The sequence below is a fragment of the Vitis riparia genome, chromosome 19 (genome assembly GCF_004353265.1).
Source record: "Vitis riparia cultivar Riparia Gloire de Montpellier isolate 1030 chromosome 19, EGFV_Vit.rip_1.0, whole genome shotgun sequence".
Taxonomy (NCBI): Eukaryota; Viridiplantae; Streptophyta; class Magnoliopsida; order Vitales; family Vitaceae; genus Vitis; species Vitis riparia.
The window spans coordinates 1,626,394-1,646,504 of NC_048449.1; the positions used below are offsets into that span (position 1 = coordinate 1,626,394).

General features: G+C 31.9%; 1 protein-coding gene across 1 annotated transcript; it reads right to left on the bottom strand.

Annotated features, from left to right (window-relative positions):
• Window positions 1-1,920: 1,920 nt before the first annotated feature.
• LOC117908600 (epidermis-specific secreted glycoprotein EP1-like) lies at window positions 1,921-17,769 on the bottom strand. Its single transcript, XM_034822252.1, has 2 exons — window positions 17,614-17,769; window positions 1,921-3,279 (listed from the first exon to the last, which is right to left on the bottom strand). Exons 1-2 carry the CDS (start codon window positions 17,762-17,764, stop codon window positions 2,096-2,098), a joined length of 1,335 nt encoding a protein of 444 aa, XP_034678143.1. The 5' UTR covers window positions 17,765-17,769; the 3' UTR covers window positions 1,921-2,095.
• Between the last annotated feature and the right edge of the window lie 2,342 nt (window positions 17,770-20,111).

Below are 20,111 nucleotides of genomic sequence, written 5' to 3' on the forward strand. Positions count from 1 at the left end.
GAATTATGTTGATCATTTTATATTCTAATCACATTTTTATTTTTCTACCTTCTTACTATGAATTATCTAGTGATCGTACGTGGAGACATCAACAAATGGTGATGAGTTGTATTATTATCATCATCAAGACATCCATAAATGGTCGGTGGTAGAGTTCAATATTGTGGCCTCCTTTCTACCTACTAAACCAACTAGAGTCAATTGCCATTTATGAGGATCAGATTCCATACCCCCTCTTTATGACACTTCTTTCACTCGACATGCCATTTACTTTGAGTTGTTGTGGTTTAGAGGTTGGGTCCAAATAAGGTCTCTGACAAGTCCCCATCGTTGGATGGTCTATAGGAAATGAAGCATTAGGTTTTTATCATGTGAAATGCCTCTAGGGCTTTCAAGGGAATTTAGGCTTTAATTGAGAGGAAGACAATATAGGGAAAGAAAAGTTTTCTAAAATTTTATTAGTTTAATATAGGATTATCAAACTTGAATTAATTTTATTGTGTTACACAGGACATATAAGGGCTCGAGCTTCTTATTAAGCTTGTGGGGATCGAATTGCTCGGTCAACTCACAAGGATTTAGGGGGCATTGTACTCAGAATTTTTTTTCTTTATTTATTGAATAATGAGTTTCTTTATATTGTATTTTAACCCTCTTATAATTTCAAGTTTGATTTTTAAAAAGAAAAAATATGTGTAATCACAATTGAGAAGAGGGGAAGAGTCTTTATCATTTTAATATTTCATCTTCGTTTGATTAATAGATTATTGAATATTAATGTGTTCCATGACCGTAAGGACCATGTATATAATTAGATTAACATCTTTTTTTTAAAAAAAATTAACTTTAAATTTATTTTTTATTTTTTATTTTTTGAAACCAAACATACTCCTCTAAATGAAAATTATTTCTACCAAAATATGTAAAAGCATTTCATGCTAATGAACTACTTTTTCTACCCACCATTTAATAAAGTTTAGCATCAACTAAAAGGAACTTCGAATTTCCACCACAAAAATATTGCCTCTTTAATATGAACCAAATAATTTTAAAAAGTTTAAAAACTAAAAAAGAAAGTAAAAAGGGTAGAAGGTGAGTCTGGTAATTATTTTTTAGAATAATTTTTTATTCTTTAAAACAAAAAAATCAGAAAAACACATTTGACATTCATTTTTTTTTTTTTTTTATGTTCTTAAAAGTAGAAAATAAAAAGTTTTCAAAGAAATCTTATACTTGTTTTTAATTATTTTCACCTTTTTTTTAGAGTTATTTTAAAAATAATTTTACAAATACGTAAAATGATTAAAAATAAAAATAGTAAATATAAAAATAATTTTTAAAACATATTTAAAAATATTAAAAACATATTAAATTTTTAAAAAGAATTTTATTCCACAAAATATTGAAATAACAGTTTTTGAAAAATTTTCAAAAACTATTTTTTACACTCAGTATTATTGGCTCTTCATGGGATTTAAGGGATGGGCACCAAAATAGTAGCCTATTCTTCTGTCCTCTGATGGGGACACTGATCAATGCATGGAGAAGAAAATTAAAAATCCAACAAACTGTAGCATTTATAAAAAGTATTTCTTGTTCCCCTCTGGGGAAGATACTGCAAAAATTATAAATAAAAAAAAAGTATTAATTACGAGGAATTAATATCGGCTTTTACCATAAATTAATTTGTGATTAAAAGAGAAGATGTGATAAAAGAGCTTCTTCCACAAAAATTATTTTTGTGACAAACAAACCTTATTTGACATTTAGGAGACATTAAGCTAAAAAAATAAAAATAAAAATAAAATTTTATAGGCTAAATTAAGACAACAGTCAAAATGGTACATCGATTTCTATGATTTATCTTCTTTCTTTCTTTTTTCTTCTTTTTTTTCATGAATAGAACAACCCATGCCATCAAAAGAAAATAACAGTTTCAAACATAATACATTTACTTATATTAGTAGCTTACAATGCTCATAAAGAAGGAAGAAGGAGATGGGAAAAAGAAACTTCACCATTAATCTTTTCCACTTCCCCTTATCCATCATCATCATAACAAAGATTAACCCCAAACAACAAAGCTCTGCTATGCTCAGTACTTATTTGGTGCCTTTATATAAGCCAAGTGTGTTGAATTCTGGACTTTGGATAGGGTTTTCAGGTCATATGCGATCCAACACCTTGATGTGTGGGTGTGGTAGAAGTAGCCCAAACACTTACAGTCCTTGCTACATTTATCCCCACATTGCTTCTCCTTCATGGGTCCATCTCCATCACTGTACTTGCTCATGAAATGATCGACCCCTTCAAGTTTGTAGTAGTGAAAATCATTCACCCCACAGCCAGATAACTTCAATGGCGCACAGTCCTTGCTCCACCCCATCAGGCCCTTTGGTGATGGGCAAGCAACACACTGGCTGTCCTCACAGAGGCCAAACTTCCCACATCGCTCTGGCAATTGGCACTCAGTCTCATCACCTGAATCTCTATCAAAAAGAGTGTAGGTCACTTGCCAACCCTGATAATCCACCTTGTCAAAATACGTATACAATCTGATGTTCCCATCCATATCAAGACGAAGAAATGTTGATGTACTATTGTACTTGGGTCTAACCAAAATGGCGCCCCCTGTCGGATATGGTGAGTTGGAAAGATGGTAGTTCAAGTTTAGATGATAAGCATAACCAAGATCATCAAGAGAGCCGGTCAGAGTCACATTCTGTAGAGAACCCTTATCAATAGTAAACCATACTGAAGATGTAGCATAGAGCATTGGGGTTGGGGAGTTGCTGCCCTTATAGTACATGGCCAATCTTTTGGGTTCCATAACCAAGCTATATTTCCCATCTGAGTTGTCTGCCTTAGATGCCCGGCTAACAAGCTTGGTTACACCCCCTACCCGAAGGGACTGACCCACCAGCAAGACATCAGTGGGATAATCGAAACTCTGCCAAATAAATTTACCTGTAGAGTCATGGAGAATCAAGTTCCCATTTGAAAGCAGTTTCAGCCCCACCACGCCCTTGTTGGCTGTGCCGGTCTGCCAAGCAATTCGGCCATCTGCATGGGCTAAGACAAGATTTCCATCTGTGCCAAAGGTTAGTGTTGCATTCTCTCCGACTGGTTTTCCTCGGTTGGCCTCCCACACCCAACGATAGATTGGCTCAGTCCGCTGAACCGCCATTCTTAAAGCAAGGGTGTAGGCATTAGGAGTGGTGTTATAGAAACAAAATTGGAAGGGTGAAGCAAAGATCGGAAGGGTGCGGTAGTCTCCACCATACTCGACGATATAAGGCCCGAATCCGCCTTCATTGACATACTTGAAAGTGTTCTTTAAGGGAACAGAAGCATGAACAGTGAAAGAAGAGATAGAAATGAAGGATAGGAAGATAAATGAGAGTGTGAATGAAGGGGGAGAACAAGACATCTTGGCTACACTCTTACTTGTTGATGTGCCTTGGGCTAGAGCCAAGCAGGCCTCTGAGATTTATAGCAAGGAGAGGATGGGGTTTAAGACCGATGCAAGTTGCGAGTTGTACAGTATATAAATTTTTTTTCTATAGTGAAGATGTTGAAATTCTTCAAATAATTCAGTGAGCGGAAGAACAAAAATTACCTCTTTGTTCAAAAATTTGCCATGAAAGCTAGTTATAAGAGAAAACCTAAATTTTGTTAGCATTGAAGAAGATTTCAATGGAGGATGACTTTACCCTTTCCTTTACTCTTATTGAGGAAGCTAAATTACTTTTTGTATTGTTAAGGGAAATTAGGCTCTTTTATTTGTACTTCTTCCCAAAAATTTCATGTTTGCAACAGTTTTTTTTTTTATGGTAGTTGCGTTTTGCATGTGTTTTTTTCTTCTAATAAAGTCATCAGGTCACATGATTTTACTGGCATTCAGAAAAAAATGTACTTTAGAGTGTCGGTGGTAGGTGTCACACCCCTGGTTATCTCACTTAATTTTTCACGAGTGTGCGGTGCTAAGGACCCTTCCTTAGCCAACCGTCCCTTTCAACGTTTAGAAGAACAGAGTAGAATACAGAAATAAACAAGCAACAGGGACACACGAGGTTACGGGAAACCTTTCCCAACTTGTATTAATCACTCTTACAAGACAAAATTGCTTCTGGAACCAAAGTACAATGCAGTCACCCAATGCATACGAGAAGGAACCCTTTCCCCAACTCTCACTCTCTGTTTCAAGGCTGCAGGAGCCCTATTTAAATGACTCAATCTGCCGTTACAAATTTGAATTCCCTTAATTCAAATCTTGGAGCCAAGTAGGTGGTCATGCAACTGGCCAGAACTGCCCTCAACTGCCCTGCATAACCACCCACCATCCCAGATAGTGGCCTGCACATGCCACCCACTTGCACCAGCCATCATCCTTCAGCCAACTACAGGTCAATGGCGGTTTGACTTGGTCACTAGTTGTTTGAGCTAGCTGCCACTTGCTAGCTGCACTGCCATCTCCTTCAGGTCTTGCTAGCCAAGCTGCTGGTGAGTCCCCCTAACAAGTCGACCCATCCCCGTAAGTCACCTCTTGTGACCAGGTGCCCATCAGCATGTCTTTGATCAAGGCCCTTTGAGTCAGGCAGCGTGCACCACCCCTCTGACCAAGCGTCTAGTGCATCAGTGTGTCTTCCTCACACTGATGTCTGAGCCCGTGCCATGTCTAGGTGCCCATGGCTTGGGCTTGTTGCTTGCTTCCCAGCAATGAGCCATGGCATTGCACCCATGGCCAATCCTTCTTGGTGCATAGGGCATTGCGTCCCTATGCTATGCGTAGGCATCTCGGTGTGAGTCAACTATTGGAGCCATCAAACCATGGCATTGCGCCCATGGTTTCATCAGCTGGCTCACCGCACAAGGCTTAGGCGCCCTCGTGCCTGCGCGGGAAGGGGGTAGGCCGCACCAAGTCCCGTGCCATTGCGGCTACGGGGTGCACAGCACACATGTCGTGGAGCCCATGTGTGCGTGCTCGAGTCGTGTCGTGTGTCTTTGGCACGCCAAGGACGTGCCATGGTGCCCCATTGGTGCGGTCAAGGCTTCTCTTGGTGGCTCCCTCCTTTGAGTCACCTACCCCCCCCCCCTCCTCCTCTCCCTCCCCTTAAAGAGCAATACGGACCGTTTTCATTGATTCTCTGAAGATGCATAATGGAATATAATTTTAATTATAAATTAAAATTCCAAGTCAGCCTTCATCTGCACCACCTAAGTCAGGTGCATGCGTGATGCCCATCTGGTGCACATGCGGTACATGTCTGGCTCGCCCGGGCGCGGTGCGTGTCTGGCCTGCTCGCGGTGCGCATCTGGCTCACCCGTGTGCGCGCGCGGTGCGCATCTAGCTTGCCCTTGGTGCACATCTGGCCCGTTCGCAATGCGCATCTGGCTTGCCCATAGTGCGCACACGGTGCACGTCTGGCTCGCCCACGGTGCGCTTCTGGCTCGCCCACGGCCTCCTCACATGGCTCCTGGAGTTTGAACCACCAAACCTCCAAGATTTCCCTGTTTTCATCCTAGGCTTTCATGGGTGCAAGGCCTACCCGTGAGGCCTATTCCTCCATGGTTAAGTCAAGGGTCTAAGGGGCTGACAATAGGGTTGTTACATTTCTACACCTGCATATGGCATGATACAAGCACAATGGTAAATATTAATTTGAAGGTGCTTGAAAGGGATGTTGTTTGGCTGATTTTTTATAAGAGTGCGGTAATTTTAAAAAATAATTCTATTTGGCGGATTTTTTATAAGAGTGCAGTAATTTTAAAAAATAATTCTTAAATTATCGTAGTAGAAAAAATAATTCCAAATCTACGGTAGTTTTTGCCAAATAGGAGGTAATATTTTATAAGAGTATGGTAATTTTAAAAAATAATTCTTAAATTACTGTAGTGGGAAAAATAATTCCAAATCTGCAGTAGTTTTTGTCAGGTAGGAGGGAAAGATGTTTGTTTTCTTTATGAAGTTGGAAATCGTCTATTGAAAAGACGATTTCCACCAATATATATATATATATATATATATATATATATATATATATAACAAAAATTAACAACTCAAAAATCATCTGTTGAAAAGACGATTTCAAAAAAAAAAATTGGAATTGGAAATCGTCTCTTAAAATAAAAATAAAAAAATAAAAAATTAGTGGAAATAGTCTCTTGAAGATACGATTTCCCAAAAAATAAAAATAAAAAAAATACCACAATAGGAAATCGTCTCTTGAAGAGATGATTTCCACCAAAAATTAAAAATAAAATAAATTTTAATATATATTATAATACAATTAATTATCTATATATTATAAGAAAATAATACAATTTAATATAAAAATATATTATAAATCTAATTTGGAATTAAAAAATTAATTATATTCATACAATTATTATAAATATATATTATAAAATTAATTAATTGTATTTACTAAATTTAATATAAGAAATAATATTTTGCAAATAATTTCATAATCAATAATTTCACCCCTAGTATAACACAACATTGTGGTGTAACAGTCCATTATTAAACCTATTCAAAATATCAACAAAGAAATATAACAAAACACTGTGGTATAACCGTCTATTATCAAACCTATTTAAAATATCAACAAAAAAGTATTATCATCAATAAATTTTATAATAATAATTTATATACAATATGTATTTTGCAAATCTATTTTACTAATATTATGGTGCATTGTCCATTACTATATCTTTCTTTTCTTTTTAAAATGGATATTTAAATGTATATAATATGACATTTTAAATATGTAAATTTACATATTATATAAGATAAATTCATAATTTCGGATAATGTTCTACTTATATTTCTTATATTTTAATCTTTTTTAATAATATTATATACAAAAAAATAATTTAATACTAACAACCTTTACTAAATTTATTTATTTTATTTTATTATATATTCTAACATTTTACAACTATATATTTCTTTTCTTTTTTTAAAATGGATATATATATATATATATATATATATATATATATATATATATATATATATATATATATATATTAAAATATCCATTTAAATAAATCAAATAATATTTTAGTTTTATTTCAACTTTTATTTATATTTTTATTTTTAGCTCTCAATATCTTACAAGAATTTTTTCAACAATTTAAGACTAATATTAATTTTTATAAAATATATAAGATAAATTCATAATTTCGGATAATGTTCTACTTATATTTCTTATATTTTAATATTTTTTAAATAATATTATATGTAAAAAATAATTTAATACAAACAACCATTACTAAATTTATTTATTTCATTTTATTATATATTCTAACATTTTACAATTATATCTTTCTTTTATTTTTTTAAAATGAATATTTAAATGTATATAATATTTTAATATTTTAATAAATATTATATACCTTTAATACTCACCATTACTATTTTATATTATACACAATTACTTATATATATACACATTAAAATATCCATTTCAATAAATCAAATAACATTTTAGTTTTATTTCTACTTTTATTTTTATTTTTATTTTTAGCTCTCAATATCTTACAAGAATTTTTTCAACAATTTAAGACTAATGTTAATTTTAAAAATATATATAAGATAAATTCATAATTTCAGATAATGTTCTATTTATATTTCTTATATTTTAATATTTTTTAAAATAATATTATATGCAAACAAATAATTTAATACTAACAAATATTACTAAATTCGTTTTTTTATTATATATTCTAACATTTTACAACTATATCCTTTTTTTTTCTAAAATGGATATTTAAATGTATATAATATAACATTTTAAATGTAAATTTACATATATATATATATTTAATATTTAAATATATATTATATACATTTAATACTCACTGTTACTATTTTATACTATATACAATTACTTATATATATATATTATATACATTTAAATATCTATTTAAATAAATCAAATAACATTTTAGTTTTATTTCTACTTTTATTTTTATTTTTATTTTTACATTTGGCTCTCCTGCTCCACTTTCTTGCTCTTCGTTTTTTCTCTCAAACTCCTTCATGCTCTGCTTTCGCTCCCCGAAAAATCTTCATCCAAAAAGCTCCCCCCAGCTGGTTTCTGAGTTTTTTTCCTCCTCTCTCACAACTCCTCTTGCAGCTCTAGAAATATCTCTCCATTTCCGTCCAACTACTCTATTGTTCCATGTTAATCCAAAGGTCTCCATCCCAACCACCATCATGGCAAGGTGGTGGTATCCTTAGCCATGCGTCCCCAGCTTGGCTCCTCCGAAAACCGACCCCACCCCAAAAACAAGTTGTCAACTCATCTCAGGTTTGAGAAAAAACCCATAGTCCAAGAGGGGTCTACACTTTTATTTTTTTCGAATGATTTAATCTATTTAAAATAAGAATTTCCAATAAATATTATTCAAACAAATATTACATAATTCAAATAAATTTAAAAACTTATATAATAATAAAAACTATACATTACAAAATAACTTGAAATAAAAATAAAACAAAAATATTACCTTATAAACAGCGTGAATATCAAAGAAAAGAAATGAGATATGCTAAGAAGTCTCCCAAAAAGAATGAAGGATATGGATAGATGAGAGAAATGAGAATAAAGAAATTTGAAGGTGAAAATGAGAATGAAGAAGTTTGAAGGTAATTTATATTGTAAAAGAAGTTGGAAAAAGGTAGGATGAGTGTAGTGTGTAGGATAGGGGGTGAACGTTTGAGTTTCAAACGGTCAAATTGGTAAAGTATTAAATTGGTGGAAATGACAACACGTCTTCAAATTGGTTGAATGCAATAGGTAAGATTCTCCTATGGGCTAGCTATAAATGTAGGAAACGGTCTTCAAATTAATTGAGTGCAAGTGATGAAGTATAATAGGATAATAGGTAAGATTCTCCTATATGGGTTATGAGTCTAATGCATTGGAATTGGGGATTAATAGGTTAATAGAAAAGATTCTCCTATATGGGTTATGAGTCTAATGCATTGGAATTAGGGATATGAAACGTGTAGTGGAGGTCATACAAAAGTTAAATTCTCCTACAAATTTTAACTTAAAGATTAATATTTTTAATCTTAAAATTTATATAATAAAATTAATTTAAAAATTAAAACAAAACAAAATTATTTATTTTGTAAATAATTATTTAATAAATTAATAACAAATTTATTTTTTTAAACTCATTTTTTCACATAAATTGATAATAGTTTTTTTTAATTGCAAAGTGAAAGAAAAAAATAATAGATAAATATTATTTATCTTATATTAAATTTAGCAAATAAAATTAATTAATTTTATAATAACTGTATGAGTATAATTAATTTTTTAATTTCAAATTGGATTTATAATATATTTATATTAAATTGTATTATTTCTTTTTATTATATATAGTTAATAATATAGATAAATATTTATTATATTTTATTTTATTTTTAATTTTTGGTGGAAATCAAGAGACGATTTCCTATTGTGGTATTTTTTTTTTTTTTTGGGGGAAATCGTCTCTTCAAAAGACGATTTCCAATTTACTTAAATTTTTTTTTTTAGAAATCGTTTCTTCACTAGACGATTCCCACTTAAATTATTTTGTTTTTTTTTAGAAATTATCTTTTCAATAAACGATTTCTAAGTGGTTAATTTATATATATATATATATATATTGTAGACCCCCTTTGGTGGGGAGGACCCGGGAGTTTGTTTTTTTTGAATTTTCATCATGTTATTAGAAGGGGTAGGGGACCCCCAGTAGAGAGAGGGGATGGGTAGCAGGTCAAGCTGACAGGGGCCATGCTGGTGATTAGAGGGCCATGCTGCTGAGGTGAGGAATAGTGGAGCTGGTAATGGCTTCCGGGGGAAGATAGAAACAGGAGAGAGGAGAGTTTTAGCTGGAGGGGACTACGGGGAAAGGAGGGATTTTTTCCGTGGCTGGTTGCTTGAGAGGAAGGGTGACTGAGAGAAAACAGAGGAGGTGGCGCCTTTGCTGTCACACAGAGGAAAGTCTCTGGATTCCTAGGTACGTTTCACTCTCTGTTGCTTGTCTTGGACATCAAGGACTACTGATTTGTTATGCTAAAGTTGTTTGTGTATATATGCTCTGTTTATTTCTTCTTTGGCTCCCTGGGCTTTCCCTGCAAATATTTGACGCATGGTTTCATTCATGAACTTGATGTGGATAAAAGAAAACATGCTTCTGTCCCTTGTTTATGATACTTGCCCCTAGCTCCTTTGATCACCCATAAAATAGAGCTAGGTTCATATTATGTCCCCATGTTTTGCTTCCTTTCTTTATCACTTTGTTTCTTGTTGATTGAGGCCCCGGGGCATGCTTTTTTTTGCTCGCCTGCTGAGAAGCTACTTGAGTCAGTTTGTAGTTACACCAAGTTTTGATGAGCATGACATGAGACGTTGATTTCTTCCTAGAAAACGTGGTGACCAGCTATCCGTTTGACAACCCAATGACCCATGAGGCTGCTGATTCCTACAGTTTCTATATGCTGCCCTCGTTCATCTTTGGTCCTCAGGATTACCCCACTTTTAAAAGCCATTTATTCCTGCCAGGATGCCTCAACAAAGACTCTCTTGCTTCAGTTGTTGAACGATACACCTACCCTTACAAAGCAAGTGGATTGTAGCGTTTTCAATGCACTGGATGTCTTGCATGATTGGGGTCATTCATCCACCTCCTATCCTCTCAAGAGTCTTCATACCCCTTGTCATCCATTAACCCATCTCATCCTTCGTTCATTATACTCTCTCTCTACACCACCCTTATCCACTACCCAAATACTTCACTTGCCCATCTCTGTGTTCTCGTCACTCATTTCATACCCATTTCCCACACCCTGTTGCGGCTGCCCTCAACCTTCCGCTTCATCTATGCATGAAACCATTGCAACCCGCCACTCCGTCCTTCGAAAGCCCACGCTCGATCCTCAGCTTCAGTCACACAGCCTCGTCCTCATCATAAAGAAAACGACAACCACAAGACTCGCAAGCAGCCCCTGCTTTGGCGCTCATCAAAGTCCCCAAACGTTGACCCATGGACCCTTACAAGAGGGGCACGCCAGGAACAGAATTCTTCACAAAATATGAAGAGGCTCCATGCTTGGTTTGATGCGGTCCCGGGCACTATCATGGAGGAGCACGAGACCTGAAGCCCCGCTGGTTCTGAACGTCATGTAGACGCATTCAGCATGATGGACTTGGTGAGGTATAATGCTGACATAGAGTGGGCCATTGCAAGGTCCACTGGCCGCCCCGACACATTGGATCTAGTCCAACGAGAGCTGGACGCGGTAGTGGGCCGAGGCGGGCTTGTAACTGATATGAGACTTACCCCAACTCACTCACCTCCAAGCCATAATCAAAGACTTTTTAATCTGGACCCACCTTCACATGTCTTTTTTTTTTCTTAGTTGCATGGCCACCTTCGGCATGCAAACTTTGGTCACGTGGTTTTTCTACTTTTATCTATTTACCTAGTTATTCATTTGATTTGTTTGTTCATTATTATTATTATTCTTATTTTTAAAAAAATAATTCCCATTTTCCCATTTCTTCAAGTAATTTCCCCCAAAGTCCCGTTCTTCAAGGAAACTTTCTATATTTCATTATTTATTTACTTGTTGTCTACTTAGTTATTATTATATATATATATGTGTATATATACATATTTATTATTATTATTACTATTATTATTAACGGGTATCATCATTATTTATTATTATTATTATTATTATTATTAATTATTATTACTATTACTATTATTATTATTATTATCATTGTCATTATTATTATTTGTTCAATTTTCCGAATCTTATTATTATTATTATTATTGTTAATTCAACCTTCAAGATCTTATTATTATTATTATTATTATTACGAATTCAACTTTCAAAATCTATGTCCCTGCAGCTTAATTCTCTAAAGTTCATTTCTCATTTTCTTTGGCGAATTTCATTTTAATTACCGAAGCTCTAATCTTTTAAATTTAATTCTCAAAATCTCCAATTTTCCAATAAACTCCAAGAATCCAGTTTTCACCCGAATAGTTCTAATTCCATTTCATTTCCTAAAAAAAATCTTCTGATCTTCTTGATTTTACATAAGCAACAGTGAATTCTTCATAATTCTAAAACACGGAATTTGTGAGACTAGTTCGTGAATAATAAATTGGACTTGGGCTTGAGTTAGAGCCAGGCCCAGTTCGTGTAGATGATAGGATCCATGTCAATCCCTCAAAAATCCTAGGTTTAATTTAATATTTCAAAATATTTGCTCAAATCATATTTTCGTAATTCGAATTATTATTCCCATATTGGTTATTTATTCAAAGTCCAAGAAAATCAAGTTCACATGTTTTAATTTAGTTCTTCAAATACTCTTTTAAATCTCACATTTATCAACTAGAATTATTATCCTATATTATTCGTTTAATTATCTATACCAATCCTCCAAAAATCTCGTTTTTAATTTAATTCCTCAAATACTTGTTTAAATCATATTTTCATAAATCGAATTATTATCCCATATTTATTTAGTTGTTCAAAGTCTAATCCCTCAAAAATCCCCTGTCTTAATTTAGTTTCTCAGTAAATCATTTGAATCTTATTTTCGTCGATCAGGATTATTATCCCATACTCATCTATTTATTTAAAACCTAGTTCTTCAAAAATCTCATGTCTTAATTTAATTTTTCAATCCTAAAAATTCTATAATTCGTCTAAATTTTATCCTCACCCATTAGAATCGTTATTCCATATCTATTCCAAGTCCAATCTTTTGAAAACCCCCTGTCTTAATTCAATTTTCGATCCCAGAAATTCCATTATTCGCCTAAATATTATTCTCGTTAATTAGTATTATAATCTCGTATCTACCTACTTATTCAAAGCCTAATCCTTTAAAAATCCAACGCCCTAAATTCAAATTTTCAATTATAAAAAAATTCCACTATTTTATTCGTTTGCATATTTGTTCATTTATCTATTTCAATCATTAAAATTCAACTCCTCAAAACCGGATTTCCAAATTTAACCTTTAGACTAAAAAATTTTCCATCATTCATTTTTATTCATTTAAATATCATCTTCGTTATCATTATTATAAATTCCACTTTTACTCGTTTCTTTCTTCTAAAAATTCCAACAATTAGAGTTCAATTATTCAAAGGCCTGACTTTCGAAATTAATTTTCAAAATCCCACTATTCATTATTCATCCGTCTAAATATCGTTTTGATTAATTAGTAACATTATTCCATACTTACCCATTTATTTCTCTTATAAATTTCAATGATTAAAGTCTAATTCTCCAAAATTCCGATTCCTAAGTTTAGCTATTCGAAATTCTAATTGTCCTATCTCCGAACTTCATTTTCAGTTTCTCGTGCTCTAATTCCCGTATTTATCCCGCTACTTATCATTATCATTGTCACTATTGTTTTATTCATTATTTCTATAAATTTTGCCTTCAAACGATTTTCAGGATTGCCAACTTTTTATAAATCGACTCCCATAATCTCTACTTCTCAAAATAACTCACAATTCTGTTTTCTTTCAAAATTTAATTCCCAAAGCCCCGATTTTCGCAACTTAGTTTTCCTCAAAGATCCCGAACTTTCGAATAATCCCTCAAAATCCCAATCTCTTTCAAATTTAATTTCTAAAATTCCCATTCTTACATCTAATTTCTGCGAATCCAATTTTCAGATAAATTTTAAAGCTCCAATTTTTTAAATAAATTTTCAAATGAATTTCAGAAATCCAGCTTTCCTTCGAACAATTTTAATCCCTGTTTAGTGATGCATGTGATATGTTTTGTGCTCTATATGGTGTACTAACCCCCTCTATTGATAGCGCATGGTGGCTCGTGGCCCAGGTATGTACCCATTTTCCCTCTAATCGTTGTCTATTGCGTGTTTTGATTCTTATATTGTGCATGATTTAGGCGGGTATCCATTGACTTTCTCGTTGATTGCCATGATTGCTTCATTTTATTAGTAGAGACCCGACTTTAGGGACTTAGAGGGGTGCTACGGTCTCTACCGTACCTTCCCGATAAGTAACCTGACCCCCGAACCCGATCCGGTTTTTCACAGATCGCCTTTTCCAAACCAGGAGTCGCACTTAGGGTTTTTTCTTTCTTATTTTGTTTACCCTTTTAAAAATAAAACAAAAATAAGTGGCGACTCCAAGTCATTTTTAACCAACAAAATCAATCTTTCAAATTAAAATCGAGCTCGCCATCGAGTGGGAAACGCATGAGCCGAAATACGGGGTCCACATATATATATATATATATATATATATATATATATATATATATATATATATATATATATATCCCGGTAAAAATCGTTTTTTCAAGAGACAATTTCCAACTTTATAAAAAAAATAAGCATCCTTCCTTCGTATCTTACAAAAACTAATATAAATTTGAAATTATTTTTCTTACTACAAAATTTAACAATTATTTTTTAAAATTACCGTACTTTTATAAAAAAAAAAAAAATCCGTTGTTTGGCCCCTAGAGATCCGGTCTTCATTGGTGGCTTTGAACACTCAAAGCAGCTAGCAGTTAATATTGTGGCAGAAGGAAGATAAGGAAATTAAATAACTCATTCTCTCATACGTAATGTATCTAGACATGGATACGAGTCTGCATATATGATATATCCAACCCCTTTGAGCATGGGTTTGCGCCTTGAGGTGTACTGTCAGAAGTAACCCCTTTGGGAAGAACTGAGGCCGCCAATTTTGAACCCAATTTGAGCGGGATTGAACTGTGGCACGACCACGTAATTACTGTGTAAAGAGTCAGCTTTATGTGGGAAATTGAAGAAGTGAAGCCTCTTGTGAACATGGTGACCAATACAAGGTGCTCATGATCAGCTTGTTCTGACCACCTCATCTACCCTCCATTATTTCAATTGGCATTATTCCTCTGGGATGACAGATACCTCATCCACTTTCATTGTGTGCCTTTAGTACATATGACAAATCTCTTATAACCTTGGGCCATATATAGAAGAGATGTGATCAAGTCAAAAACCACCACCCATGAATCTGTCTTTTGTGTTTTCCTTTGGGCTACTGTGTTTTGCCATTCACTTGGTGCGGGAGCAGAAGTTATTGTACCACTGTGGATAAGATTTGAACTCGATCTGTGACATGAAAACAAATGAAGAAAATAAAATAAAAGAAAATTAATAATTTATTATTTTTTCCTTTTCTAGTATTTTCTATTATTCAAATAAAAACTAAGAAAATAAGGAGCAAAAAATGAGAAAAAAGAAAACATGAAAAAGAAATTAATTAGATTTAAAATTAATAAATTATTATTACATGTGTTTTAAATTTATTTATTTTTATCTCTTATATAAATAAAGAAAAAATTCGAAATACACAAGTTTCTAACTAGGGTTGACTTATAATTATAAGCTAAAACAAAGTTCAATCCCTATAATTATATAGAGAATCAGTTAAACATAATCAACAAAGTCCCACCTTTTATAGTCAATTTAATCATTTGCATGGTGTTAATTATCTCAATAATCATGTGTATTAAGGAAGAATCAATCTTAATCAATCTCAACATTGAAGCTACAAAAATGCACCTCACCCACAAATGTGTTAGCCTAGTCTAAATCAAACTAAATTCATCAAATGTCTCCTTTAATAAGGAAGCCAAATGCTTCCCTTGATTGGTAGCCTTGGCCTCTCCCGACATCTCATCAATTTTGAAAACCAAACAAAAGAGATTATGGGCTCTCTAAGGTCACAAATCATAACTATGATGATTGGATCAACAATATTGACGGTCTCCTTAATCGATGTGATACAATTTGTCAAGTTTGGTGCTCATTTCAAAACCAATTATTGCCTAATAACATCCAGGAAAATGAAGCACAATTGAAGAACAACTTGTATACCTTGACTAAGAGATCATTGTCGTTTGAAGAATATATACATTAGAAAATTCAAAATCATCTGCAACAAACTATCAACAATTGAAAAACCAATGACTCGCATAGACAAAGTCCTCCAACTATCAAGAGGCTTTAGCCCAAAATTCAAAGATTTAAGAGTGGCAATACTTAATTTCTAAACAAAATTATTGGAATTTTGTTTACAAAAGGTTCATTCGGATTTTGAATATTTTTCACAAAATTTTCATCACACCAACATTTGATCCCTGTAAAAGGACAAGAACATTGGTGTCGTCCCTCATGAAAACTAAGGTAATCATATTAAAATTAATACTACCTAAACAGCATATCACAGTCTCAAATTGGGTCCAAAACCTGGCTCTGATCTGATCATTTACTGCGAAAAAGGACTGACTTCATTACATTTGAAGCAGATGCTTAAAATTAAGCATGGATATATCTTCATTTGGTATACTAATTCATCTTCTTAGACTCTATATATATACTTATCAATGAAGACCATATGTATATTACTATATGCTAGTTCCATGCCTCCAGCCTGTCTCTGATTATTGGTCTCCCCCACTCTCCATAACAATATATATGATATTACTTTGTGCTAGCTTTTGAACACAAAAGTCGATTAACTTTGTCTAAATTGCAATATATAAAAAAAGATGGCAACCAACATATATCTTTGTTTTCATTTACCGATCAAAGTTGCTTACAGGGATTACAATAATATGCTCCTTCACATGGACAGATAAATTAATGAGAAGAGAATGATGAAATATTGTTGCAAGAAAATCTAATATTGATATTCTTTCATATTAATTAAACTAGAAAGATAATTCAATGAATATAGATTACTTCTTTACCTTCTATAAGTGGAGGTTTACTTGATAATTAAAGACGTATTATTCTTGTACATAATACTTTTCCAATAAGTAACGTGATCATAGATTTGAACTCAATTCTTTGTAAGCATATTTTTCCTTCAATAAGGAGTTATCTTAGGGTTTTATTTTTTATTTTTTATTTTTAAAATAAACAAAAATATATATATAACGACTCTGATTTTCACAAATCAATTTTTCACAATAAAAACAAGTCCGATCATCAAACAACAACACAACAAGATACATCTAAAGTAATAGACAACCAAGATATCTTTTCTCCCTCTCCATTCATATTCTCATTTCTCATCCTATTCTCCATTTCAGTCTTTTCTCCCACTTTTCTCATCTTCACAATTCCAATTTTGCTTGTATAACACTACCCCTAATTCAACCCATAGAAAATACTAGAAAATTATAAATAAATAAAAAATAAAAAAAGTATAAAGTAAGGAATGTACTTGATTTATTGTGAAAAGTATGGGAAGAAAATAAAATATCTATCTTGCTTAAGCATATCCTTATTTTCCTTTCATTTTCTTTCCTTCTTATCTACAGTTGCAAAGAGGAAGGTAAGCTCGCGATACCTAGTAAAAAGCCAGCTGATTTATCTCTCTTTCCATGGCTAACAAAACCATCGGAGGGTGTGTCCGGACACCCGGTCCGGATGCCTTTTGCAGGAACAGTTGAGTCAAGAACCTGTGTTGATTGAGATCGTGTGTTCATCCATTTGGCAACTACGTGGATCGCCAAGGACGCGAGGCCTCAACAGTCTCCACCATACTCGACGATATAAGGCCCGAATCCGCCTTCATTGACATACTTGAAAGTGTTCTTTAAGGGAACAGAAGCATGAACAGTGAAAGAAGAGATAGAAATGAAGGATAGGAAGATAAATGAGAGTGTGAATGAAGGGGGAGAACAAGACATCTTGGCTACACTCTCACTTGTTGATGTGCCTTGGGCTAGAGCCAAGCAGGCCACTAAGATTTATAGCAAGGAGAGGATGGGGTTTAAGACTGATGCAAGTTGCAAGTTGTACAGTATATAAATTTTTTTTCTATAGTGAAGATGTTGAAATTCTTCAAATAATTCAGTGAGCGGAAGAACAAAAATTATTCTCTGAATATACCTCTTTGTTCAAAAATTTGCCATGAAAGCTAGTTATAAGAGAAAACCAAAATTTTGTTAGCGTTGAAGAAGATTTCAATGGAGGATGACTTACCCTTTTCCTTTACTCTTATTAAGGAAGCTAAATTACTTTTTGTATTGTTAAGGGAAATTACGCTCTTTTATTTGTACTTCTTCCCAAAAATTTCATGTTTGCAACAGTTTTTTTTCTGATAGTTGCGTTTTGCATGTGTTTTTTTTCCTAATCAAGTCATCAGGTCACATATTTTACTGGCCTTCAGAAAAAAAGGTACTCCGAGTGCCGGTGGTAGGGTTGTTACATTTCTACACCCGCTTAAGGCATGATACAAGCACAATGGTAAATATTAATTTAAAGGTGCTTGAAAGGGATGTTGTTTGGCGGATTTTTTATAAGAGTGCAGTAATTTTAAAAAATAATTCTATTTGATGGATTTTTTATAAGAGTGCAGTAATTTTAAAAAATAATTCTTAAATTATCATAGTAGAAAAAATAATTACAAATCTACGGTAGTTTTTGCCAAGTAGGAGGGAAGGATATTTGTTGTTTTTATTAGATTTTTGATAAGAGTATGGTAATTTTAAAAATTAATTCTTAAATTACCGTAGCAGGAAAAATAATTCCAAATCTGCAGTAGTTTTTGTCAGGTAAGAGGGAAGGATGTTTGTTTTCTTTATGAAGTTGGAAATCGTCTATTGAAAAGACGATTTCAAAAAAGAAAAATTGGAATTGGAAATCGTCTCTTAAAATAAAAATAAAAAAATAAAAAATAAGTGGAAATGGTCTCGTGAAGAGACGATTTCCCAAAAAATAAAAATAAAAAAAATACCACAATAGGAAATCGTCTCTTTAAGAGACGATTTCCACCAAAAATTAAAAATAAAATAAATTTTAATATATATTATAATACAATTAATTATCTATATATTATAAAAAAAATAATACAATTTAATATAAAAATATATTATAAATTTAATTTGGAATTAAAAAATTAATTATATTCATACAATTATTATAAATATATATTATAAAGTTAATTAATTTTATTTACTAAATTTAATATAAGATAAATAACATTTTGCAAATAATTTCATAATCAATAATTTCACTCCTAGTATAACACAACATTGTGATGTAACCGTCCATTATTAAACCTATTCAAAATATCAACAAAGAAATATAACAAAACACTATAGTATAACCGTCTATTATCAAACCTATTTAAAAGATCAACAAAAAAAGTATTATCATCAATAAATTTTATAATAATAATTTATATAAAATATGTATTTTGCAAATCTATTTTACTAATATTATGGTACATTGTCCATTACTATATCTTTCTTTTCTTTTTAAAATGGATATTTAAATGTATATAATATAACATTTTAAATGTAAATTTACATATTATATAAGATAAATTCATAATTTCGGATAATGTTCTACTTATATTTCTTATATTTTAATATTTTTTTTAAATAATATTATATGCAAAAAAATAATTTAATACTAACAACCTTTACTAAATTTATTTATTTTATTTTATTATATATTCTAACATTTTACAACCATATATTTCTTTTCATTTTTTAAAATGGATATTTATATATATATATATATATATATATATACACACATTAAAATATCTATTTAAATAAATCAAATAATATTTTAATTTTATTTCAACTTTTATTTATATTTTATTTTTAGCTCTCAATATCTTACAAGAATTTTTTCAATAATTTAAGACTAATATTAATTTTTATAAAATATATAAGATAAATTTATAATTTCGAATAATGTTCTACTTATATTTCTTATATTTTAATATTTTTTAAATAATATTATATGAAAAAAATAATTTAATACTAACAACCATTACTAAATTTATTTATTTCATTTTATTATATATTCTAACATTTTACAATTATATCTTTCTTTTCTTTTTTTTAAATGGATATTTAAATGTATATAATATTTTAATATTTAAATATATATTATATACCTTTAATACTCACCATTACTATTTTATATTATACACAATTACTTATATATATACACATTAAAATATCCATTTCAATAAATCAAATAACATTTTAGTTTTATTTCTACTTTTATTTATATTTT